The 27,213-nt window shown below is 45.1% G+C and overlaps 1 protein-coding gene across 1 annotated transcript in view; it reads left to right on the top strand.

The window, feature by feature from the left end:
• SCML4 (Scm polycomb group protein like 4) overlaps nucleotides 1-25,819 on the top strand; it is a gene marked incomplete at both ends in the record, with an annotated part of 116,771 nt that extends 90,952 nt beyond the window's left edge. The window contains 3 exon segments of the mRNA XM_080700383.1: nucleotides 11,755-12,040; nucleotides 22,962-23,107; nucleotides 25,694-25,819. Of these exon segments, the coding sequence (XP_080556509.1) occupies nucleotides 11,755-12,040; nucleotides 22,962-23,107; nucleotides 25,694-25,819 (558 nt within the window).
• Between the last annotated feature and the right edge of the window lie 1,394 nt (nucleotides 25,820-27,213).

Here is a 27,213-nt window from a genome sequence, read left to right as displayed (position 1 = left end):
CCTGCTGCCCCCTGCCTGTCCCTGCCTGTCCCTGCCAGGGGACCCTCTCTCTCTCTGATTCTTGGCTTTCTCCTTCCTGCCCCCTCCCTCTTTGGAGGTTCCTTGCACTCCCTGCGCTTCAGCCTGACTCCCCAGGTCTGCAGCAGGAGCCAGAAGTCCCTTAGGGGCCGTGGGAACCCCATCCCCACCTCTACCCTGGCTCCACCCCAGCCTCCTGAGGAGTCACACACTCCAGGCCCGGAACCCAGGAGCTTTGTTCCCTAAACAGGGTCTTCGAGAGCCCAGACTCTTAAGCAAATGAGCGTCCCCTGAGGCTTCAGTGGTCAAGCCAGTTGTAGGGTGTTCTCTGGCCTCACAGTGGGCAGGCTTTGTAAGACCAGTTGTAGAAACCAGAGTTCAGACTAGTAATGGTGGAGTAGGTTTCCAAGTCCACAAACCCTGAAAAGGTGGCACATTGCCAAGCATGGGTCCTGGCTGCATTTGCCTCTCTACTTACACACTCTTGTGATGGCACTAAAGTGGAGAGTCTTCTTCTTATTATTTTCTGAAGGAAAGATGGAGTGATTTATAAGCAGCGTTGTTCGTCTCTGGATAGATAGAGGTTTGGAGAAGTGCTGGTGTGTGTGTGTGTGTGTGTGTGTGTGTGTGTGTGTGTGTGTGTGTGTCCACAGCAGTTAAATGGCCTCAACGGAGCCAGCTGCGATCCTCTCATTGTTGAGAGGTGCCAGGGCGATGAGACAGCTTATTTCAGATGGGAAGGGGTTTGTAAGGATCCAGGAGGAGCAAACCTGGATAACTTCACCTGGGAGTCCTGTGGTTTTCTAGGTGGCCGCATGCGGGTCTGATCATTGGTGGGGATGATTCCAGGTCTGCTGGCCCCATCTGGTGTTCACTATTTACTCAGTTGCAAAACCACTTGGAAGTGTGGTTCTCTCTCCAAATACAGATTTACTCCTTTGTTTTTACCAACTCGAGTGGATTTTGGTCACAAAAAAATATGTCACAGTTTAATTAAGTCCTTAAGATACTAGAAATTCTAAGCCAGGCACAGTGACACACACCTGTAATCCTAGTATTTGGGAGGCTGAGACAGGAGGACAGAAAGTTCGATGATAACCTCAGCAATTTAGCAAGACTCTCAGCAACCTAGGAAGACCCAGTTTCAAAACAAACAAAAGGGGTGGGGGTGGGCTGGAAGTGTATCTTGGAGGTGGAATGACCCTAGTTCCGATCCCCAGTACAAAAGAAAAAAAAGAAAGGAAGAAAGAAAGAAAATTCTGCATACTTATAATTTATCTACCTGTATGTTGAATAACTTTATGATTTTCAACAGCATAAAAAGTGTGTATGCAGCAGTCATCTTTTAAATTGAAGCAAGAAGGATTATAGTTAGATGTAAGGAAGAAATTTAGGCAACACGTGGCCTGTGAGGGAAGCTTTTAGATAAGAGCCTCAGGCTGTGGATGGTGGCGCATGCCTATAATCCCAGTACTTGGGAAGCTGAAACAGGAGGATCACAGATTAGAGGCCAGCCTCAATAATTTAGTGAGACCTTGTTTCAAAAAAAAGGGGTAGGGTTATAGTTCAGAGATAGAACACTTCTGGATTCAAGTCCCAGTACAAATAAATGCATAACTACATGAGCAAACAAACTCCGTTATCAGTATCAGTTTTCCTCTATTGACACTGCCCTTGCCTGAAGAGAGAAGTCTGGTCTAGCTTGCTGCGTTGCAAATGTTAACGTGCCAACTTCACAGTTTTTACATCTGACACCTATGGAGCTGTTACTCAAGATATTTCTTACAACTGATTAATTTCTTTTCACTTGAGCCTTCAGTAAGCTCAAGCAATATTGTTTGTATCAAATCATTGACTCATGTACTCTTCATGTTTTACTGATATGCACTAAGTACATGATTATAAAAAACAACTTTTACCTGGGCGTGGTGGTACACACTTGTAGTTCCAGTATTTGGAGAGAGGATTTTTTTTTTTTTTTTGCAGTAATTGTGATGGAACCCAGGGACATTCTACCTCTGAGTTATGACCCCCCTGCCCTATTTTTTATTCTTTATTTTGAAACACGGTCTTACTGAGTTGCAAAAGGCCTCACTAAATATCTGAGACTGTTTGCGAACTGTGATCCTCCTGTCTCAGCCTCCCAAATGCTGGGTACAAGTCACCATGCCCGGCAGTGATTCCAGTATTTTGGAGGCTGAGACAGGTCGCAGCCAGTCTGGGCAACTTAGTGAGATCCTGTTTCAAAATAAAAAGTAAGACAGAGATGGGGGTGTAGCTCAGAGACAGAATGCCCCTGGGTTCAATCCCCAGTAACACACACACAAAAAAAAAAAAAAGAAAGAAAGAAAGAAAGAAAGAAAGAAAGAAAGAAAGAAAGAAAGAAAGAAAGAAAGAAAGAATTCTGAAAGCCACTGTGGTCTGTGCATCTGAACTTGCTGTTCACTCACGTCTGTCCTGAAGCCATTCTGCAGAGCACGGTCCGCGCTTGGTGATTTGCGCATGGCTGTGCACCTGCGCGGGCTGTGGATTCACCGGAGCATCCTCTGCTGGGTAGAGGGCTGCTGCTGGAGGCTCTCTGAGGGCAGATTTATCTTCTGCTGAATTAACTGGATTGCAGCCCAGGGGCTGGCTTTCATTACCTTTGTTCTACCCACAGTTGTCAGCAGTTTTTAAACCAATCAAGTGCCTGCCCCCATATTCCCGTTCCCACACTGTGTCATAGGAGAACGGTCTTCCATCCGCACCTGGATTTTCCATCTGTAGTGCAGGTTGCTGAGTAGTCAGCCTTCTCTGCCTGAGGCTATCAGAATTATGGAGCCATATTTAATTTAGATTTAAAATATTTAATAAACAGAATATGCATTTTCATAATCTTTTTCCATTGCTTATCACACATGTGTATGAAGAATTTCTAGCAGAGCCTGGTGGCTCACACCTATATTCCCAGTACTTGGGAGGCTGAGCAGGAGAATTTCAGGTTTGAGGCCAGCCTCAGCAGCTTAGTGAGCCCCTCAGCAACATAGTGAGAACTTGTTTCAAAATAAAAAATAAAATATGGCTGGTGGTGTGGTTCAGAGGTAGAATGTCCTTGGGTCCGACCGCTAGTAGCGCACACACACAAAGAAAGAAATAATCTCTATGTCCACCCTTTACCATGTGAATTTTAATACATCTCTTGTGCGACAGCAACCTTACTGCAAACACCAGCCCAAGCATTTGCTCAACAAGTATTTCTGGCGCCCCTCTTCTGTGCCAAGCACCACGCCAGGTACAATTGTAGCTCCCTCACATATACCAAATCACATATACCAAATCTGCACACAGGAAGGATTGATATCTCAGACTATGAAAACTTCCCAATAAAGGGGACATAAAGATGGCCTTACTGCTTGCAGGCTTTAGAATGGTGCGAAGTAAGCGCTCAACAAACATTCGTCTCCTTCCTGTCGTTCCATCAGGGAACAGCCTCGTATACGGCTCCCTAGCCAGACACTACTTAGAATTCACTCTGACGGCCCAGGACCCAAAGGGAAGCGATGCAATCGAGGCTTTGCAGGGAGAGGCGAAGAGTTCCAGGCCCCGGAGCCTCCCTCTGGCATGTCACTGGCCACACAGCATGCTGCACAGAGCACACCACGAGGCTGCTTACCTTACTGTGTCCTAGTGACCAGAGCAGTGTTGTCAAACTTGACCACACTGAGCTCCTGAGAACGTGCTCACAGCCTGCAGTCTGCAAAGAACCGGGCTTCTGCCAAAGTCTTTATTAAAATAAAAACTATTGAGATATAGTTTACATAGCATATGATTCCCCCAATTAAGGATACAGTTCAATGGCTTTTTACCATTCATAGAGATGTGCAGTCACCAACCCAGTTAACTGAACATCTTCATCACCTTAAAAGAGCAGCCACATACTCCTTAACTGTGACCCCTCCACCCCGACCCCAAGCCCCAACCAACCTTTTTGTCTTTAGAAATTGCCTATCTTGGGTGTTTTACATAAATGGAATCATTTAACATGTTTTAGAAGATTTGTGGCTGGCTTCTTCCACTTAATATGTTTCAGGTTTGTTCACAGTGGAGCATGTATCAGTACTTCATTCCTTTTTTTTTTTTTTTTTTTGGTGGTAATGGGGGTGGAATCCAGGGCCTTTTTTTTTCTACTCCCAGACCTATTTTATACTTTTTTTTTAAGCAGGGTGTAAGTTGCTGAGAGCCTCACTCAGTAGCTGAGGCCGGCTTCAAAGCTGTGCGATCCTCCTGTCTCAACCTCCCAAGCGCGGGGATTACAAGCTGCGCCACCACGCCTGGCTACCTCATTGCTTTTAATGCTCAATAGTATTACATTTTTATGCACTCATTAGTTGATAGACATTTGAGTTGTTTCCACCCTTTGGCTATTATATGTGAATAAAGCTGCCATAAACATTCATCCATAGTTTTGCATTAGCATACATTTGCATTTCTTTGGGTTTATCTAGGATTGAAATTTCTGGATTATATAGTAAGACAACCATAACCATTTTAGGAAATACTAGACTTTTTTCCAAAGTGGTCGCACCATTTTATATTCCCACCAACAGTGTATGACAATTCTCATTTCTCTACAGCATCATCTACACTTGTCATTATCTGGCTCTTAGGATAAATATTCTAGTGAACATGAAATTGTGCCTCATTGTAATTTTGGTTTGAATGATGTAGAATATCTTTCATGTGCTAATTGGCCACTTACATATCTTTTGAGAAATGTCTATTCAAGTTCTTTGTTCATTTCTATATTGGGCTGCCTTTTCAGTATTAAGTTGTAATAATTCTTAACATACTCTAGACACAAGTCCTTTATCAGGTATATGATTAGCAAATATTTTATCCCAACTTGTGAATTGTCTATTCACTTTTTTGATGGTGTCCTTTGAAGCACAAAAGTTTTTAGTGCTGATAGAGTCCAGTTATCTACTTTTTCTTTGGTTGCTCATGCTTCTAATGTCAAATTTACAAAAACTTTGCCAAGTCCAAGGTCATAAAGATTGACTCCCTACATTTCCAAGAGTTTTAGGCTTAGGTTTTTTTAGGTTTTCAATAACATTTAGGTTTGTGTATAGTATGAAGTAAGGGTCTAGTTTCATCGTTTCTGTGTGGATATTCAGTTGTCCCAGCACCACTTGTTGAAAAGACTATTCTTTCCCCCAATGAATTGTCTTGAAACCCTTGATAAAAATCAGTTGAAACACAGACACATGGATGTGTTTCTGAACTCTCAGTTTACCTTGTTCGTCTATATGTCTCTCCTTTTTTCGGTACCATGATATCTTGATAAACTTTGCTTTGTTGTAAATTTTGAAACCAGCAAGTGTGAGTTTTCTACATGGATCTTTTTCAGGGAGGTTTTGGCTCTTTTGTGCCCACGAGTTTAATATCAGCTTGTTAATTTCTTTTTTTTTATAATCTCACGTAACAGTTTAATTTGTCTGATATCAAGATTTTGATAACTTAAAGATAAAATTTCAATATTTCTTTTTGCTTTCTTTCTTACCAGAGAATATTTTTTTTCTTTTTTTTAGGTGAAACTATCATATATTTATATATTTATTTTTCAGAAAAAATATATCCTAATATGGAATATACCCAAAACGATCTCGAAAAAGAACAAAGCTAGAAGATATATATGAAGATATATATTTTCTGATTTCAAACCATATAAAGCTACAATAATTGAAACAGTGTAGTACTGTTCTAAAGGCAGATATATAAACCATTGGAGTTAAATAAAAGCCTAGAGCTAAATTCTTCCATATAGTGTCAAGTTATTTTTGACAAGGTTTCCAAGAACATTTGGTGGGGGAAATAATAATCTTTTAACTAAATATTGGTGAAAAATAATAATTACATGAAAAAGAATAAAATTGGACCCTTACCTAATCCCATATACAAATATTAACTCAAAATAGATAAAAGACCTAAATATAAATCTTAAGACTATAAACTTTTAGAAGAAAACCTGGGTCATAAAACCTCACAATATTGAAATTGGCAGTGATTTCTTGGATATGATTTTAATGGCACAGGCAACAGAAGAGTATACAAACTCCCTAAAAAATAAAAAAAATATTGTATATCCAAAGACAATGTAAACAGAGTTAAAAGTTACTGATAGAATGGGATAAAATATTTCCAAATGCTATATCTGAAGGTATATTAATATTGCAACTAGAAATCCTAAAAATTAACAACAATCAAAGCAAACAATACAATTTAGAGATAGGTAAAAGACTAACATAAATAATGAATCTCCACAGATAACTAATCTTAATTGTCTGTTGGATGGAAAAATCTTGTTTCTCTGGTTCTGGTGTATGTTACCTATTTCTTCTTTGTAGTTAATCTCTTAGTATTTTCTCTAGCGCTGGTTTTGAAGACATAAATTCCTTCAGTTTCTGTTTGTCATGGAAGCTTCTTATTTCTCCATCTAATTTGATAGAAAGTTTTGCTGGGTAGGAAATTTTTGGCTGGAAGTTGTTTTCTTTTAGAGTTTGGAATATGTTACTCCAAGCCCTTCTGGCTCTCATGACTTGGTTTGGGAAGTCTGGAGTGATTCTAATTGGTTTGCCTCTGAATGTCACTTGGCCCTTTGTTTTTGTTGCCTTTAAGATTCTCTGCTTGGCTTCCACAGTGGTCATTTTGACAATTATGTGGCGTGGGGATCCTCTTCTCCAATCCTGTCTAAAGAGAGTTCTATAAGTTTCCTGGACCTGTGTATCGACCTCTTGCTCTATGTTTGGAAAATTTTCTGCTATTACTTCCTTGAAGAGATTGTTGATTCCTTTGGTTTCACCTTCTTTTCCCTCCTCTATTCCAATTATTCTTACGTTAGCTCTCTTAAAATGGACCCATATTTCTTCAATGTCATATTCCTGCTGTTGGATATTTTTTTCTAGATTAGAAACTATGCATTCATTTTTGGAATGATCATCTTCTAAGAGCGAGATTCTATTCTCCATGTGGTCTAATCGGTTGTTTGTACTTTGAATTGAGGCCTTTACTTCACTAATTGCATCCTTTATCTCTTTTTGGCTCTCTTGAAACACCTCTATTATTTCTACAGTTATTTCCCTGATTTGATCTTCTAGAAATCTCTGAATTTCTGTTTTATCAGGTTCTGATGTTGTGGGATTGTGGGCATTCATTGTTCCATCGTTATTCCTCTTTCCCATGATTTCAGAAGTTTGTGCCTTCTCTGGGTTCTTCCCTTGGGTCACTATGACTTCACTTAAGGTGCTCTGGATCTTGAGTCTGTGGTATCTCAGACCCCACTACTCCTTTACTGGGTTATATCACAGAGTCTCAGACCCAGGGAGTCGATAGAGGCTGCTTTAGACTATGGGCGGGTGCCAGGTTGGACGTTCTCCTATGGTGTGATATTTCTGTCATCGCCACTCCCCCACTGGGTCAAGTCCCTGGGAGTGCAGTACTGGGATTTCTCCTCTGGGGCCCGCAATTTGACTCACTGTTATTGAGTATGTAGATGGAGCTGTAGTTGACTCGGTGAATTCGCTGCTGCTGCCACCGGTGGCAATATGGCGCTGCTGCCACGCCCTCGGCCGTGAGGCTGGCGTATTTCTTCTCTGGTTTTGTCCGCCGCTTCTCTCTGGAGCCTGGTGGGCTGTTGAATGTGTTGGTCTATAGCCGTAGCCGTCCGGTAAACTTGCCGCTGCCACCGGCAGTAAGGCGCTGCTGCCGTGTCCTCGGGCGTGAGGCCGGCGTATCTCCTCTGTGGCTCTGAGCTCCGTTCTGAGTCCCCCTCCTCTCTGGAGCCTGGTGATTTTTTTGTTTCTCTGGTGATGGTGTTTTCTGGCTATGAAAGGCACTAATTTTGTGGTAATGGAGATTGGTTGTTAACAGGGCTCTAAAGCCCCGCTTTTCTCAGTCGCCATCTTCCCAGAAGTCTCAGCTTGTTAATTTATACAATGAAATTAGTCAAGATTCTCACAGGAATTGTGTTAATCTACAGTACAACTTTGACAAGTTTTCCAATCCATGAATGTAGATTTTTTTCCTCTTCCATTTAATTATATTTTTTGACAATGTTTTATAGTTATCAGAGTATAAATTTGAATGCATTTTGTTCATTTTATTCTTAAGTATTTTATTCTATATAATGCTATTACAAATTAAATTTTTAAAATTTCATTTTCTTATTCAATGAAAATGTATAGCAGCTGGTCATGGTAGCACACGATTGTAATCCCAGCATTCAGGAGGCAGAGATGGAGGATCGCAGTTTGTGGACAGCCTCAGCTACTTAGCAAGGCCCTTCGCAACTCAGTGAGACCCTGTTTCAAAAAATAAAAAGACTGAACAATAGAGCTGGGGATGTAGCTTGAAGGTAGAATGCTCCTAGGTTCCACATACCTGGTATAGCAAAAAATTAGAAATACAGTTGATTTTCTTGCATATTGATTTTGTGTTCTGAAATCTTGTAGACCTAATTTATTAGTTTAATAGTTTTTTAAGTAGATTCCTCAGGATTTTGTATATATGAGACAGTTCTACTGTGAGATTTTTCTTTCTTTATCTTGCCTAATTTTCCTGGTGGGAACTTCCAGAACAGTGTTAATAGAAGTGGCTAGAATGGACATCCATGTCTTGTTCCAGTCTTAGGAGACAACATCCAGGCTTTCACTATTAGCCATGATGTTAGAAGGTTTTTGCAGGTACCTTTTGTTAGGTTGAGAAATCTCCCTTCTATTTCCAGTTTGTCGAATGACTTCATTATAAAGTAAAAAGACTGAACAATAGAGCTGGGGATGTAGCTTGAAGGTAGAATGCTCCTAGGTTCCACATACCTGGTATAGCAAAAAATTAGAAATACAGTTGATTTTCTTGCATATTGATTTTGTGTTCTGAAATCTTGTAGACCTAATTTATTAGTTTAATAGTTTTTTAAGTAGATTCCTCAGGATTTTGTATATATGAGACAGTTCTACTGTGAGATTTTTCTTTCTTTATCTTGCCTAATTTTCCTGGCGGGAACTTCCAGAACAGTGTTAATAGAAGTGGCTAGAATGGACATCCATGTCTTGTTCCAGTCTTAGGAGACAACATCCAGGCTTTCACTATTAGCCATGATGTTAGAAGGTTTTTGCAGGTACCTTTTGTTAGGTTGAGAAATCTCCCTTCTATTTCCAGTTTGTCGAATGACTTCATTATAAAGGGTGTTGGGTTCTTTTCAGATGTTTTTTTCTGTGTCTTTTGAAATAATCATGAGAGCTTTAGGTTTTAAATTTTTTTCTATTGATATGGTATATTACATAAATTTATGTTTGGATGTTAAGCAGCTTTGAATTTCTGTAATAAAGTCTACTTGGTCATGCTACATAAGTTTTGTATATATGTTGCTAGATTCAATTTTGCTAATTTGTTGTTGAGGACCTCTGCATCCATAAAACAAGAGATATTGGTTTATGGTTTCCCTTCCTTGTGAGGTCTGTCTGGTTTTGGTTTCAGGGTAATACCAGCCTCATGGACTTAGTTTGGAAGTATTTCTTTCTCTTCCATTTTTTTGGTGAAGAATTTGTATTTTTTTTTCTGTAAATGTTTGGTCTGGCCAAATTCATCTGTAAAGTCATTTGGGTGTGGGCTTTCCTTGTAGAGTTTTAAAAATTATTATTCCTAGTTCTGTCTCTTTACTTGTTATAGGTCTGTTCAGATTGTCTATTTCTTCTTGAGTCAGTTACAGTAGCTTGTCTACCTCACCTAAGTTATCCAATTTACTGACGTACAATTAATTACTTAATAATCTGTGTAATCTCTGTATGTTGCTAGTAATAGCGGCTTTTTCATCTCTGGTGATAATAATTTGAGATCTCTGTCTTCTCTCTTTCTTTCCTTCTTTCCTTCTTTTGAAATAAATTTAGCTGGCTGGGCATGGTGGCACAGGCTTTAATCCTAGCACTCAGGAGGCAGAGACCAGAGGATCGCGGTTCGCAGACATCCTCAGCTACTTAGTGAGGCCCTTCACAACTTAATGAGACCCTGTTTCAAAAATAAAGAATAAAATAAATTTAGCTGGACTTAACTAGTTTTGTTGATCTTCTCATAGAACCTGTATTTGGTTTCTTCATATTCTCCTCTTTATTGAATTAATTTCTGCTCAAATTTATATTATTTATTCCCCTTCTTTAAATTTGATTTTTTCTAGTGTCTTAAGGGAAAGGTTATTGAGATTGTTCTTTCTTTAAAATAAAAGTATTAGTAGCAGTAACTTAATCTCTAAGCACTGCTTTAGCTGTACCCCAACTGCATTGACATTTATTTCCAGTCAAGTGCCATGTGCTTCCTCAACTGTGAGAAGATCTGCTAGTTCTCCTGATAAAACTAAGTCTTCGCCTTTTCAATACCTTCATTGTAGGAGGAATCTATAATGAAGAAGACATCCACATCTTGTGGCTCCAAATCTGTTTCTCCATTGCCAATCTTGGAAGATTCATTGTTTTGGGTTTCTGTTTGCATTTTCTTTGGGATATCAAGGTCTGTTTTCATGGTGTTTAATACACAGATAATTAGTAGTGGAGCTAAGCAGACAAGATTTTGTCTGGGGTAGGAGAGACAAGAAGAATTACTTTCCTCTGCTTCCTCTTTTGTTCTTCCTTCCTCCTCCTCCTCCTTCTTCCTTTTATCCTCCTCCTCCTCTTTCCTCCTCCTCTCCTCCACCTCCTCCTCCTCCTCCTCCTCCTCCTCCTCCTCCTCCTCCTCCTCCTCCTCCTCCTTCTTCTTCTTCTTCTTCTTCTTCTTCTTCTTCTTCTTCTTCTTCTTCTCTCTCTCTCTCTCTCTCTCTCTCTCTCTCTCTCTCTCTCATAGCGGGAATTGAACTCAGGGACCTTCTACCTCCAAGCTACACCACCAGCCCTTTGTATTTTGCAATCAGGTCTCCCTAAGTTTCTGAGGTTGACCTTGAACCTGCCACCCTCTTGTCTCAGACTCCCAAGTACTTGGATTACAGGCACTTGCCACCACACCCAGGTTCTTTTCCTCTTTCTCTCTCCATAATTTATCAGAACTTTATGGATAAAATAAAGTATATAAAATATGCCACAGGCACAGCTCAGAGCTTAAGAGACTGTACAGATGAGCTTCTCTCCTGATGCCCTTGGGTCGGTAGGGGTGGCAGACTCTTCAGGCCCTGACTCCCCGTGCGTGCTAGATGGGCTCTTCAGCACGCACATGCAGGGTTCGGGGAGGAATGCTGGGCTCTCCAGTCATCATGGATGTCCTTGGCATATTGAGACTTAGTTGTGAAGAGGAACCACTGTCACATCCGTGTCTCCAACCTGGCCAAGGTTCTGGGACGCCGTGACTTCTGCTTGTTCTGTCTTGGGAACCTGAGTCAGGGGAGGGAGGCAGTGGTGGTGAAGAGGAAAGAGAGCAGGGAGATTCTGACCAGCCAGCAGAAACAACCAGACTTTCTCTTCACACCACCAGTGGCCAAGATAATAACTTTCCCTCTCTAGCCATGGAAGGGCACATCTCCCAGGTCCTACGCAGATATGCCTTAACTGGTGGGGCAGAGTCTCAGTCTACTGACCACACCATTTGTAAAGATTCTGTGAGGGTCATTTCTCCTCCCCCTCACAGACAGCAGTGACTGCGCCGTCAGGGCTGGGGTTGCCCAGGGAGCTTCCTGAGCTGCTCTTTGACCCCTGCTTCTCTGTGTTGTCTTCTTGCTTAGCCAAGACAGTCACTTCAGCCAAGACAGTCACCACCGAAGAGTGCCTGGTGAACCCTGCGGCCATGAACCGCTATGGCGCGGACCCCTCCAGCTCCGCCTTCAGCCACAGCCGCTCCTCGCTGTACTGCAAGAGGCTGCACTCTGATGGCCACCTTGGGGGAGGTCCTGTCTCCACCGCCGGTGGGTCTCATGCCAGCCCCGTGTCCTCCGGAGGCCCCGCAGCACCTGGACTGAGGCCCCCAGCCTCCAGTCCCAAGAGGAACGGGACCTCTCTTGAAGGAAACAGACGTGGTAATGTAACACATGCCTCGGCTTCCCTATGGTGTAGCCTCTTCTGCCCTTGATCTGGGAACCCAGCACAGGGGGAGGAAGACATGTCTGTTTGTATAGGGGGCCACTAAAAAATTAGAAGTTGCTAGAAGCCCCTTAGGCTTTCATTGTTCTCAAAAGCAGACAACTTCAACTTTTGACCATAAGCAAAGAAAATGGTGTGCTAGTGTAGGTGAAGCAGAAGCAATAAATAGACCTTAGCTGGTGTGTGACACACTTGTAATCCCAGTACATGGAAGGCTGAGACAGAAGGATCGCAGATTCGAGGCCAGTCTCAACAATTTGCCAGAACCCTCAGCAATTTAGCAAGACCCTGTTTCAAAATAAAAAGGGCTAGGGCGTACTCAGAGGTAGAATCCCCCTGGGTGATTCCCAGTACCAAAAATAGATAAGTAGACTCTTAAAAGATACACTGGCTTAAATGCTATACAGGATTTTATTCAAGAATCCAAGGTGGGTGTTCCTAGCTGCTGTGTGTATTTCAATGCAGGGACTCAGCTCTGTCCATTTTGAGGCTCTACCGTCCCCTGCCACCTCCATGCCCCATCCATCTAGTGGATAAAAGGGGACATGGGAGTGGAGAAGCCAGAGGGAGTGGGGAAGGCACCGAGGCTTCCCTGGAGCCTGGAAGGGGGGCACGTCACTCTGCTCATGGGCCATTGATGGGAGCAGCTCATTCTGTCATGCTTAGCTGTGAGAAAGTTTGGGAACCGCAGCTCTGTGCTCAGGAAAAGAAAAAAAAAAAAAAAAAAAGCTAGCCGGGTGTGGTTGCACACATTTGTAATCCCAGCATTCAGGAGGTTGAGACAGGAGACAGGAGGATCATGGTTTGTGGATAGCCTCAGCTGCTTAGTGAGGCCCTTTGCAACTCAGTGAGACTCTGTTTCAAAATAAAGAATAAAAATAGGGCTAGGGGTGGAGCTCAGAGGTAGAATGTCCCTGGGTTCCATTCCCAGTAACACACACACACACACACACACACACACACAGGAGCCAGATTTTGGTGATAAAATTGTCTCTTGCTGGCTTCCCAGTACTTGGAGATAGGAAGTTCATAGGTTCAAGCCCAGCCTCAGCAACTTAGTGAGACTTTGTTTAAAAAAAAAAAAAAAAAAAGATAAATAAGGCTGAGGGTGCAGCTTGGAGGTAGAATGTCCTTGAGTTCAATGTCCAATACCAAAAAGAAAGGAAGGAAGGAAGAAAAGTAAAAAAGAATCGTCTCTCCCATGGTGGGCTGCATTTGCAGGATACAACACAGGGGCAGAGAGCTGGCTTATGTGTCACTTCTGTTCCAGCCCCTAGAGAGAGCTTGTTCCAACACAGTATATGAACATGCTTGAGGGACATAGGATTATAGGGGTAGCTTGGAGGCCGTTCCGACTGATGCTTCATAAATCCATTTCCAACCTTCAGCTTCATCAATAACCTGGGGCCACAGAGCAGGGTGGACGGTGTCACAGCTGCAAGCCAGTCTGGGCTGAGACCCTGGATCTGCGGCGTCCTGGCTATGCAGCTTTGCATATCTTAACTTCTCTGAAATAGTACAACACCTAACTCCTCGCAGCATCTGTCTCCATTGGGAGGATGAAATGAGCTCACACATACAAGGTCTAGGTGTAGTAAGGGGTCCATAAATGTCAGCTGTCATAGCTCCCTTGAACAAGACCCTGCAGGACCACAGCCCACGCACAGCTGAGAACTACTGAATAAATGAGATCATCGGCCAGGGACTCGGGGAGTCTTCATCTTGGCCCTCTGCAGCCACCCACCAGGCTGGCTGTGTCTTCTTTGGCAAGCCACATTTCTCCTCTGGTCATGAATCCCTTTGCCCTTGATTGCTAGGATCTGCACACAAGGAGCTATTTTGTATGATTCAAGATCCTCCGCTGGGCATGGTGGCGGATGCCTATAATCCTAGTACTTAGGAGGCTGAGGTAGGAGGATCTCAGGTTTAACAGCCTCAGCAACTTAGCAAGACCTTGTTTTAAAATAAAAAAAATTTAAAAGGGCTCAGCTTGTAGGTAGAATGCCCCTGGTTGGGTTCAACCCCCAGTGTCCCCCCTCCCCACATACACAAAGGTCCTTCTCCCACCTCACACCTCACATGCCCCTGGGAGAGCTCCGCCAGCCCTGACACAGACCTCAAGGGCTGAAGATGGAGAGGTGGTTCAGCCTGTGGCAGAGGCAGCCCAAGGGGCTGAGCACAGTTCCCTCAGCCGCGGGGGCTCTTGCCAAATGTAGAAATGCCCTGCAGGCTGCTCCCCGAGTGCCACCCAGAGCCAATGGCCAAGCAGAAGAGTAAGTGTGAACAGAGATGTCTCTCTTTTCCAAAAGAGAGAGATATCATTCTACCTGGTTTCTAAGAACAAAAGAAGGGGACAAGACCTGGCAGGTTCTGATATTGAAAAGTAATTGAGAGGCGGTGCATGCTTCATGGCTTTGTCCCAGAGTTAGCATAGTGTCTGGCACATGGCAGGCGTGCAATAAATATTCATGGTCTCTGCATCCTCACAGCGCCTTCTGATTGCTGAACTCTCCTTTGGGTGCCCTTCTGAGCTTTTAAATTTTTTTGTGTGTGTGGTACTAGTGATTGAACCCAGGGGCATTCTACCTCTGAGCTGCACCCCTGGTCCTATTTTTTGTTTGGAAACAGGTCTCACTAAGTTGTGGAGAGCCTCACAAAGTTTCTAAGGCTGGTTGCAAACCTGCAATCCTCCTGTCTCAGCCTCCCAAGTACTAGGATTACAGGTGTGCGCCTGGCTCTCTCTGCCCTTTAAATGTCCCTTTCTCTCACCCTCTTCTCCTCGACTCAGTTTCCATTTTCCCACGTGGTAACGGCTGGATACCACACTGATGGAACTGAGTTCTAATCCTCAAAGCGTTGCTGCTTCTTTAAAAAAGATTTTTACTCTTTCTCTCACTTACGTTGATGAAATCTCAGGCCCGCTATCTTTAATGCAGGATTCCAAGCAGTAAGAGAGAGAGGGAGGCACTATTGATTGGAGAGAAAACCTGTCACTCACTAGACAATTGTTTGCCCCACCTCAGTCCGCCTGTGACCCTGGGTGGGAGAATCCAGATTCCTTCAAAGGGTCTCAAAGTCGCTCCCCTTCCCCACGTCCTCAGGGCCGCCTTCCTGGTGGCCTGCATTTGTCCTCCTTGTCCTCCTTTTTACCCGCTCTGCCTCTTGTTTCTCCTGGAATTAGATCCTGACTGAGAAATCTGGCCAGACAGCTTCTAGAGGGAAGTCCAGGTCCTCCTTCAGGCTCCCATGGGAAAGGCCTCTCTGAGGGAGCCTCATTTGCACCCCAGGAGAGCCTCACAAACTTAGAACTTCTATCTCTCAGGACCCTGGGTGCATTAGAGAAACACAGCCCACTGTGCCTTCCACTCCAAACAAACTCAAAACTGTATCCTGAATACTGGTCTTGTTTGCACCAACTTAAAAATATTAGAGAGATCCTTGCCTGAGACTCTAAACATCAAAATGTTCACCATCAGCAGGACCTCCTGGGGCTGTGGAATGATTAAAATCACAAAACCACCCCCACCTCTTTGGTTTAAAGCTTCTACAGGAGGTAACAGTTGAAGTGAACCGCTTTGATACACTGGAGAAATGATTGTCTTTTGTAGATGCATGGACTCTTCCATGCCCAAAGGTCTGAAACTGAAGATACCAGAGAGAGCCACTGAGCTATGCAAGGTCTCAGCAGCACGATGGGAAAAGAGGGTGGGAGGAAAAGTGCACAGAAGGTAATACCATGCCTCTCTGAAGTAGCTTCCTACTTCTGATCATGTGCCATTGGCTAGAATTTATTCCTATAGACACTAGCTGCAAGAGAAGCCGGGAGATATGATTTCAATTCCATGGCCCAGATGGATATAAGGGATTCTAATACAAAGGAAGCATGGAAGAATGATATTGGGTAGGGAACTGGCAGTGTCAACAACACTTCCTGATTAGAAATGTTCATTCCTGAGTTGGGCGTGTTGGTGCACACTTGTAATCCCAGCATTTGGGAGGCTGAGACTGGAGGATCATGGTTTGTGGACAGCCTCGGCTACTTAGTGAGGCCCTCCACAACTTAGTGAGACCCTGTTTCAAAAATAAAGAATAAAAATAGGACAGGGGGTGTAGCTCGGAGGTTGAATGCCCCTGGGTTCCAACCCCAGTACCACAAAAAAAAAAAAAGGAAAGAAAGAAAAAAAGAAAGAAAGAGAGAAAGAAAGGTTCATTTCCTCCATTTTCCCTATAGCAATTTGTCTCCTCATTTCTAGCACATACTCTGTCCTCTCCAGCTTCACGAGGGCTCTCAGTCATGTTTGAATTGAGCACCTACCACAGCACGCTTTCCACACTTATTTAAGGTCCATCATAAATTATGTGTTTATATTTTATATTTTAAAAGAAATTTGTTTTATTATATCCAATGTATAGATAAAGCAAACGAGGATCAAGAGGTGAATCAAATGGTGATCCAGGATTGACTTTACCTGAATCCAGAGCCTGTGTCTTTTGAAACTACCGCAGGCAGGGCTCTCTAACCGTGCTGAAGGGCTTCAAGGGTTCCTTCTGAGGCTCTAAGGGATGGAGAAGAAGGGGCGAGAGCAGACAGGACTGGCCCCTGCACCTCTCTTTAACCAGGGCTTCCTCACATGTGCAGAGAGGGGTTGTTCCATGTGTGCTTTGCTTAAACAAAATTTTCACAGCTCCAAATGTTTGAAAACCAAGGGATTCCACTATGCTGAGTTGAGTGTCTGTATATTAAAATGGGAGAGAAAATCACTAGCATCCTTACCCACATCTCACCTACCTGTCAGCCTGCATCCCTGCTGTGTGTCCTCTGCTGTCGTGAAAGCTTTCCCTTCTCAAAAGGACTGCTCATTCTTGCTCTGAAGTTGTATCCCAAGTGATTAGCATTAAGAAACCATACCTCTTTCAGAGGTTTGACCCAAGTCATAAACCCTGGAAGAAACCTAGAAATGGGTTTTCTCCCTGTGGTGCTAATCAAAATGTCTTAAAGCCACAGAAGCCAGAAAACTGCATGAGGCTGCAGGCAGGAGAGTAGCTATTGATGACATGACAAATTTCTGGGCTGCCTTCCCTCTCCTGTGAATACACAACCTAGCTCCCTGCTGCCTTGATATTTCTACCTTTTTCGCTGCCAGTGGGCTCTGAAGGAGTGTCCGCAATCCTTCAGGGCATGTTCCCCTGGCGTGGCTGGTGCTCTTCTCTGTCTCTAACCCAAGATACAATCACCCTGAGCTATAAAGAGGTTTCAGAGGCCGGGCGTGGTGGCTCACGCTTGTAATCCTAGCACTTGGGAGGTGGAGACTGGAGGATGGTGGTTCGCGGACAGCCTCAGCTACTTAGTGAGTCCCTCTGCAATTTAGTGAGACCCTGTTTCAAAATAAGGAATAAAAATAGGGCAGGGGATGTAGCTTGGAGGCCGATTGCCTCTGCGTTCCATCCCCAGACCCATAAATAAATAAATAAATAAATAAATAAATAAATAAATAAATAGGTTTCAGATGACAAAAGCTTCCTGATTTTTGCATTTAACAGACCATGCTACACATTCCTAACCAGAACTAGGTTCAAGGCTCAGAGTTAAGAAACAAGCAAACTCTGACATTGTTATCACAACCCAAAAGCGTCCTGTGGGCTGGGTTTGCTTCGATGGCATTGCGTGAGTGTTAGCTTTTGGTCGCTGTGATGAATACCTGAGAAAGTTAACTCAGAGGAGGAAAAGCAGATTTTGGCTCGTGGTTTCAGGGGTTCAGTCCATAGTAGGCTGGCTCCTTTACTTTGTGCAAAGGTAAGGCAGAACATCATAGCCAAAGGGGAAGGGAATGCTACTTACCTCGTGGAAGCCAGGAAGCAGAGAGAGAGAGAAAATGAGCAGGAGGAAGTGTTGCCAGAGACAATATTCCCTTCCAGGGACTCCCCCAGTGATCTACTTTCTCTAACCAGGCCCCCCACCTCCGGAAGTTTCTACCACCTCCAAATATTGCCATCAAATTATGAATCCATCAGTGGATTGATCCAATGATGATGTCAGAGCCCTCTGCATCCACTCTCCTCCCAAGAGCACCACTCTGATCACGGCTGCACTGGGGACTAGCCCTTCTACACATGAGCCTTTGGGGTCTGAACTCTTCCTGTCTCAGCCTCCAAAGACCTGAAATTATAGGCATGCACCATCATACCTGGCTTAGTTGCTATTCTTTTTCTGATATGTCATTCCATAAATGGCCAATAAATCTGTCTTTAGAAATTCCATTGCCATCATCTTAACCTGTCCCTCTGTTCAGAAATATCGGGTTTACAATCATTACAGAGGAAAGGCTGATCTGCTTGACTTGGACCCCAGGCCTTTCAGCACAATTTCCTCACAGTCCCTTGTAGAAGCTTTTTTTTTCTCTCCCCAGAATGAATAAACCCTTCTCACCCCTTTACCCATCCCATCCCTCGCACTGAGCCTTGTCCTCACTCCTTTTCTAAGGGAATTGTCTCTATCCTTCACTGTTTCAGTTCAGATCTGAAAATGTCCCCCAAAGACATTCTACCTCTGAGCTACACCCCCATTCCTATTTATTTATTTATTTATTTATTTATTTATTTAATTTTTTGTCATTTTGAAACAGGATTTTGCTTGGTTGCTGAGTCTCACTAATTTGCTGAGTCTGGCCTCGAACCTATAATTCTCCTGTGTCAGCTCCGAAGTACTGGGATTCCAGGCATATGCCATCATGCCTGGCTAGGAAATGTGCAGTCTACAGGAACTAGCTCACTTGCAGCCGTTGAGAACCGATCTACCCTCCCCTTCTTCCGCCCCATCCCCTTCCAACCACTGCCAGAGGTTGGGAAGGAGGCCCCGCTGGAGAGGATGTGCTCCCCTCAAGGTGCTTCTCATCAGTCTCCAGCCCTGAACTCCACACCCATTTGATTCATAAAATGCTCCTGAAAAACAGCTAGTGATATTCAGAACTTGAAGAAACTGAGGCCAATAGAGAACGAGCCGAGCCAGGAGGGACTAGGAATCTGGCTGTAGCACTTCCTTCTATGTATTTTTTGTGGGGACCCACTGATGAGCTGTCAGAGCGTGAGAAGGTGTCTCCCCCCATGTCAGCTGCCTGTGTGTAAAGGAACAGACAGCGCCGTGGGTGGGTGGAGAGAGCGCGGGGATCGTAGAGATCCTGCCAAGCACTCTTGCGCAGTGGAGAAGCCCAGACAGGGGGTGGCAGGGATTTTGACTCCTGGCTCATCGCTCCTTCCACTCTCCCACACAACTCCATTGTTAGCTGACGTTTCCCCTGAATTATGAATGAGCAAAAGGCAATTATGTATGTACTTTGGGGATGTGCAAGACAGAGAGAGATTCACACACATGGTACCAGTACCTGTGCTGGGGAAGGGGCCCGAGGTTGCTTTGAAACTCTGATTCACAGCCATTCTATTTCTGCTGTGAGTTCAGTTTTAGAAGCAAGAAGATTTAATTATACATCCATTCACTACTGGGTTTCATACATTCCCAGCCCCTCACCCCCCAGGGAGTGACAGGACCAAGCGCAAAGTTCCCTGGGTGTGTGGCGAGCGCTCTGCACAGCCTGTGTAGGAGCGATATTTGTCCAATCCATCATGGCTCACCGTTGACCTGTCGGCTTCTCCCTGCCCCGGCTGTGTCGGGTGGGACCCATCTGTCTTTCTGACACCTCTGCAACAGCTGGAACCTGAAGCGGCAGTGGCGTGTTTATTTTCTTTGTGAGCACAGCACTGCAACGGCTTTGCAAGCCTGCTGCCGGAAAGTTCCATTTTTCTTCCTTCTAGGGCGAGTTTATGTGTTTTGGATCAGGAGCAAACTCCCAAGGTGTGACTTGGGCTTCCTGCTGCTCCCTGTCTTGTATGACTAACTGTCCCCTCAGAAACATTCCTGAGCCTGCCTGGCTCCATCCTGGAGAAGCTGAAACACCCGCAGCAGCACCAGGTGCCCGGAGTGGATCCCACTCACCTGCCTCCGTTGTCTCTTTCCTCCTCTGCCATGGCCCTGGACTCCTCCTTAAAGACAAACCCGCCCCTTCTGCTTGACTGACCCTCTGTGGCTGATGGGAAGCTTTTCCCTGACCCTAGGATCCTGCGGATGATCCTAGTAATTGCTCTGGTTTCTTCCCCCTCCCTTTCCAATGCAGGAAATTAGATTTGACCTCTGCTCTGATCACTCCAAAATCATTCTTGGACTAAAGACTTCCTGCCTTTGTAGGCAGAGCATCTATTACTGCCCTGATTAACGCCCGTGCTCTGATGAGTGGGCTCCAAAGGCAAACGCGATTTCTGTGATTCCTGTGATTCCAAGTTGAGTGCAGACGTCTTTAAATGGAGTGAAATCATCTTTAATAAGCAAGCATCAGCATTCACGTGGCTCCGGGGTACATTAACAATTTCCCAGCAAGATGCCCTGTGCCAAACCACCTGATGAGATCCCTCCAGGTCCGGCAAGGAAAAAGCAGGGGAAAAAATCTCAAAGTAAATCCAATTCTCAACCGAACCATTACATATGTAGGACACACAGTTGGAAATGCGATGCTGCGTTCTTCCCAGCACTAATGGAGCACCGGGCACTTCTCAGGCACATCAGAAGGAGGAGGGAAAAAGAGATAGCCAAAACCTACTCTGCCTTAAGACTGAAGAGACAAGTGCAAGTGTCTCATCTCTAACTTAGAATTATTCTGTAGGGAAGCTGCTTCATTGTTCAACGTCTTTTTCAAGCCTTAAAATTAAGGATCACCCACACAAGGCTTGGGCATAAATTACCTAGACGGTTTCTGCAAGGTGTATCGATTTATTTCACATTTATTGAACCCACATTTCAAAGATATTTACTCCACTTGGAGCTATGGAGGAACCAATGTAGAATGAACAGAGGGAATCCCCAGAAAATTAAATTCTAACTGAGAGGTACAGGAAAAAAATACACAATTGTACTACAAAGCAGAATGTGGAAAGCATCTTAAGAACAAATAAAGGCTTGTGGTGAAAGGGGAGGCAGGTGGCATTCAGAGAGCAAGAGAGACCGCAACATTCTTGAGGTATCTGCTGTTACGTGGGCTGAGGGCTGGCGGGACAACGGTGGGGAGGAGGGAGGGGTAAATGCCTCGCAGAGGTGAGTCAAAGCTCCAGGCAAGGTAGAGAAGAGAAGCTAGGGAAATATTGGACATAACGAGTGTGCCCAGATGGGCTGTGCAGGAGAGCCAGGGGAGGTGGGCAGGAAGCTTCCTTTTCTCTGTGGGGCACCTGTGTATGTCAGCCACAGGGCCTGGCACTGCCCCTTTGCAGTCCTCACAGCTGTCCCTCTAGCTAGAGAACGCTGCCACTTTACCCCTGATGAGATGCACCCTGATCTAGTCATTTGCAGGGAGCAGCTCCAAGATCTGTCCTGAGGTTTCTCCGCCACCAAAGCGCTCCCTCCCTCCCCTTAGGAAGGAAAGGTCCTGCTGAGGCTGAAGACAGCCCTGACCTGAGATGCAGCTCACAGCAGGGGACCAGGGGCAGCTGAGAGGGAGATGCGTGGATAGGTCCACGTCTCGGGGTGGCCTGAAGCAGTGACAGCTGTACACACTAGAAAGTAAAGGTCAGGGCAAGGAGACCCATTGGGAAACCTCTGCAGAGTGGGCAAGAGGTTCTCATCCACGGTGCATCGGGGATAGAAAGGAGACCAGCACGAGAGGCATCCTCCCAAGAGCTTCAGAAGAAGCAAGTGTGAGGGCAGAAAAGAAAAGGGGGTTTCAGAAATGCGGGAGACAGGAGGAAAAGCTGGCTCTAAGAGGAAGAACTGACCTGGGAGACACACACACACACACACACACACACACACACACACACACAGGCCACCCCCTAAATAAACATTTCCAGGCATCTCGTTCATTGTTCTCCCTCTGTCGCCAGTTGGGGCCATTTTCATCTTCTCTGAGAAGTGCCTGCACAGCCATTTATAAGGACCAGCTATGGATAAGGTGCAGGGTCGGGCTCTGGGCTGTCAAGAAATTTATGGTGTAGTAGGGGTCATGAGAGTAAGCACTCCAACAGCCTTGGCTTAGGCATGCTAGGCATGTATCTGGGGCCATAAGTGAAGTGACACTCTCTCTGCATAAGCAGACAGGGATGATTCCTTCTAAGGCCGAGGAGGCAGATTGCCATTCTGCAGAAGGGAGGCCTGAAACACACCTCAGTTCTGCAGTTGTCTTTACCATCTCAGTGTGGGGCCAGCGGAGGCAGAAGGGGCCTGAAGTCCTCTGGCCTCACCACCCTACAGAGGCCTGTTTGGACATTCAACCTGGCTCACTGGCTGTAGTCACCAAGTACCCAGTCACAGGAGGCCCTGGGCCACTGAGAAAGAACTGAGCAGATTCGCAAACTCTCACTGGGCCAGGCACCGTGCTGGATGTCTGTAATCCTACTACTTGGTTGGCTGAGACAGGAAGGTCACAGGTTCAAGGTCAGTCTCAGCAACTTAGTGAGGTCCTGTTTCAAAATGAAAAATAAAATAGGGCTGGGGCGGGTAGCTCAGAGATAGAATCCCCCTGGATTCAATTCCCAGCAGAGAAAGAAAGAACACTCGCTCTGACCTGAATCAGAATTCCAGCCTGTGGAAGGAAAGATGGTGCCCGCTGCTTGCCTCCCTGGCAGAGCAGAGGGCTTTTGCACAGATGGGGGGCACTGTCCCTCATGCTCCCAGTTTCTGACAGAGCAGCCTCTCCCTGCCACAGGACACTGGCAGGCACGAGGACCCCTTCTCAGGCCAGGAGGGGCCAGGAAGCACCAGGTGGGCACAGGCCCAGCCCCACCGGCTAATGGTCTCCCTCTGTCTCTGCCTATCCCATCCAGCCTCGAGCCCTTCTTCCGATGGCCAGGATGCCAGACGGCCAAGGAGCAGAAACCCCTCCACCTGGAGCGTGGAAGACGTGGTCTGGTTCGTGAAGGACGCTGACCCACAGGCTCTAGGGCCTCACGTGGAGCTGTTCCGGAAGCACGTATGCGAGTAGTGGGCCTGGCCAGGAGGGGCAGGAGAGGGGGTTGCAGATGGCAGGAGTAGGCCAAGGACCCGGATGTAGGAGGGCTGGACTGGTACCCTGGGGGGAGCCAGAGATGGAAGGGACAGATGCAAACACAGGTTTTTCAGAGCAGACCGATCCTTTGGGTTTGTTTTTAAGGGATATTTCTCCCATCTGTTCTCTCATTTTGGCCTGCATCAGGAGTGCCTATTTTCCTGCCCATCCATCCATCTGTGTATTCAACAGTCATTTATAGTACACCTACAGTGTGCCAGGCAAACTGATAGTGCTTGTTCCTAAACTGTTTTGAGAAATGTGCATGAAGGGATCAGCATGGTGTGGGCTGTAGATAGCCCTCAGTCCACAGGTATTGTTAAAATTATTTCGGTAATTCTGAAACATATAAAGATGGTAAATGAAAAAGGGTGGAAATGAACACTTTACCTGCCAAGCTTACTAGGTTAGTTGTGTTTTGCTGCTGTAACAAATCACCACAATTATAGTGGCTTAAAATGATACAAGGTCAGGGGTCCTATAGGTCCTCTGTAGGCCAGGATTTATGATCCAGGTGTCAACAGAGCTGAATTTCTTTCTGAATGTCCTAGGGAGAATCTGTATGGGTGCCTCTCTAGCTTCAAGAGCCACTATCCCCTGCCACCATCTTTACAGCCAGTGACGTCAAGCTGCGTCCTTCTCAGCCTGCCCTCTGTGGTCCTCTCCCTTAGTTTCTCCTTCCACTTTTAAAGACCCTTGAGATTCCATTGCCTGATCCTCACCGACCAGGCTAATCTTCCTACTTCAAAGTCAACTGCAACCTTTTTGCCCTCTCTGCCACGTCACCTAACTTACGTACAGATGCCAGGGCTGGGGTGTAGATGTCCTGGAGGGAGAGGGGGAGCATTATTCTGTCAGTCACAGTAGCCATTTCCCTCCCTGCCTTGCTCCCCACTTTACTTGATGATTCTGCCATAGAATCTGCTCTCACAGCTCAGGATGATCCTCCTCGAGCTCAGGACCTATATTCTATTAGGCATATATTTGACTTGCCCTGACAACAAGGCCTAGAGATAGAGGACCACAGAGGGCCATGTTTTAATGGCACAGAGGGATTCTGGCTTTCTTTTCCAGGGTGGTAAAAGATGGTGGGAGCCTCAAGAGACGAGGTAAAAGGGGAACCTTAGGAAGTGAGGCTCCCAGGAGGAGTCTGCACGTGAGCTTTGCCCACCTGCCATTTTGTCCAGGATGTGGAGAGTGAGCGACACATAGTGGGTGGTCCACTGATGCCTGACTTGATAGATGATGAAAGGGATAGGTGACCTTTGCGCAGTCATCGAGTCCTCTGTGTCTCTTCTCACCTGAACACCCAACAGTAGAGCACTATCCTTTGTCTCTAGTGACCTGAAGACAGCACTGTAGTGCAAAGAAACCCAGCCTGGCTGCATCCATAAGTCTCACATGCTGCTGGGCGTGGTGGTGCACGCTTGCAATCCCAGCACTTTGGAGGCTGAGACAGGAGGATCGCACAGGTTCGAAGCCAGCCTCAGCTACTTAGGGAGGCTCTCAGCAACTTAGTGAGATCCTGTTTCCAAATAAAATATAAAATAGGTCTGGGAGTATAGCCCGGAGGTAGAAAGTCCCTGGGTTCTACTCCCAGTATCATCATCATCATCATCATCATCATCATCATCATCATCATCCTAACAAATCCCACATGCTTTTCAGAGGGTTAGCATTTTCAAAGTCAAATGAGAGCCACACAAGGACTTTAAAGGAATGGGTCATTCCCTTAGTCAGCTAAGCCCTGGGGTGAAGCAGGTGCATTATTTAGTGTATGCTGCTTACTATTATTGACAGGGCTGAAAAACACCTGGAAGCCCTCATAGAGTATAATTGGCAGTTTTGTAATTGGCTAAAGGTAGGTAGGCCTCCAAGAAAAGAAACAAGGGACGGAGTGACGGATAGAAGTCAGGGCCTCATGCCAGCATCGGGAATGGAATGGGAAGGCGACCTCTGGTTTCAGAGTCTAATGGATTTCACTTTTGGCTCCTTTAGCCTTTGGTTGGATTTCAAATATCATATGTGGGATACTGGGGACATATGCGGTCATGTTTGGTTCCTTCCGTCAGTGTGTCAAATGACTCCAGGGAGGTGGTGGAAAGAAAAGCACATAGTATTTGTATGTCTTTGTCTTTCTTCCTTCCTTTCTTTCTTTCTTTCTTTCTTTCTTTCTTTCTTTCTTTAATTTTTTTGGTGGTACTGGGGTTCCTGGAAGCCCTTCTACCTCCGGGCTACACTCCCAGACCTATTTTATATTTTTGAAACAGGGTCTCTTACGCCAGCGCGGCTGGCTTTGAACCTGCGCCATCCTCCTGTCTCCGCCTCCCAAGCGTGGGGATTACGAGCATGCGCCACCACGCCCGGCTTTCCCTCATTTCTTTTTAAAGAAGATTTTGCCCTGAGACCAAGAAAACATGCCCCCTAAATAAATCCATTTGCCCTTGTGGCGTCTGTTTTATTACTCTGACTACCTTCTGGGTTTTCTTCTTTCTGATTCTTTCCCACCAGGAGATCGATGGCAATGCTCTATTGTTGCTGAAGAGTGATATGATCATGAAGTACCTGGGCCTCAAGCTGGGACCGGCACTGAAACTTTGCTACCACATTGACAAACTAAAGCAAGCCAAGTTCTGAGGTTTCCTAAAAGATGGAAGCAAAACTCAAGACAACAGATCTTAAGATTCTCTTCTGCCTTACCAACCTCCAGCTAGCACCACAAAATAGACTCTCCTCTTAACATGAACAGCCACAAAGACTTGGTCTTTTTATAAAAACATGTGTACCTCTGCCTTTTTCAATATTCAACATAGGCCTTTTTGAAAGGGTCATCTATGTTAATGATTTGCCAAAAAACACCCTATTATTTTTAACATTCCTTGTATGTTGGTTGCTTTTAGAATCGGTGCTATTTGTATAATGAGAAAGTGGGGAACCAAACACTGTTGCCTAAGGAGAGCCCTCGAGGGTTCAAAGGATGTGTGTGTGTGTGTGGGGGGGGGACCTTGTCCTTGCTGGGATGCCCACAGCAGCAGCACCTGCCTCTACTCTTAGCTGGGGACCCATCAGTGAGAGCCTTGCTGAACTCAGCTCTGGACACTGTCTTCTAAGGATAACTGTCTCGCCTTGCACTATCTGGAAAACTTGAATTCCTTTGCTCTCTGAAAGAAAGGAGGAAAGGACCTTTCTATACTTGCCTGAAGTACTGCGTTGTCCCACTAGGGGGCAGACGGCTCATGAAATTTTAAGACCCACTGACTGTACCGCACGCTTATCCAGAACTCGTGGATGGGTTAGGATTTCTATGAACAAAATTCAACCTATCAGTAACAGAGAATTTATTCCACAGATAGCCCACAGATTGCATCTTGGGAAGTAACTGTCATCTAGAGGGTTCTAGTTCCTATCCAAGCATTACTGATTGACTTACGGACTGATGAATTTGGAAACCCATGCCACCCGGATGAGTCTCTAGAGTCCCTTCCCCTCCAGAGTCCTGACTAAGGCTTTGATGTGTTGGCATGCCGAAGAACTGCAATGACATTTGGCAAAGGGTGGTTCTTGAAAAAGAGAAAAATGTCTCAACTAAGCTTTGAAATGGGAGAGTGTTGATTTCTAGTTAAGTTGCTGGATTCTGTAGTCGTTATCTGTGGCTAATTTTTCTAGTCTTCGATAAATACACAGACATGCTATTATTGGGTTTAATTCAATTTACAAATAGCTTTTCCTTCCTCGCCGTGAAGTAATAGAAAAAAATTGATTTTCTACCCCTTTGCAGCTGTGGCCAGAGAAGGATGATGAATCCACAATGTACTAGGCAGAAGGGTGACCTTCTCTGCTATTCTTTTATTCATCTTCTTTCTTTCTTTCTCTCTCTTTTTGCTTCCCTTTTCTCAATGAACAGGAAAAATATCCTCAAAACAAATTTACCTTGGCCATTGACTATCCATCTTCCCTGAAAAGTATCTATGGTGTTGGAGATGAAGAGGTTAGACCTCGTGATCCATGTTTGGGGAGGGGATTAAGAATAA

This window comes from Muscardinus avellanarius, assembly GCF_963383645.1.
Source record: "Muscardinus avellanarius genome assembly, chromosome: 8".
NCBI lineage: Eukaryota > Metazoa > Chordata > Mammalia > Rodentia > Gliridae > Muscardinus > Muscardinus avellanarius.
This window is presented reverse-complemented; position numbering and strand designations above follow the sequence as displayed.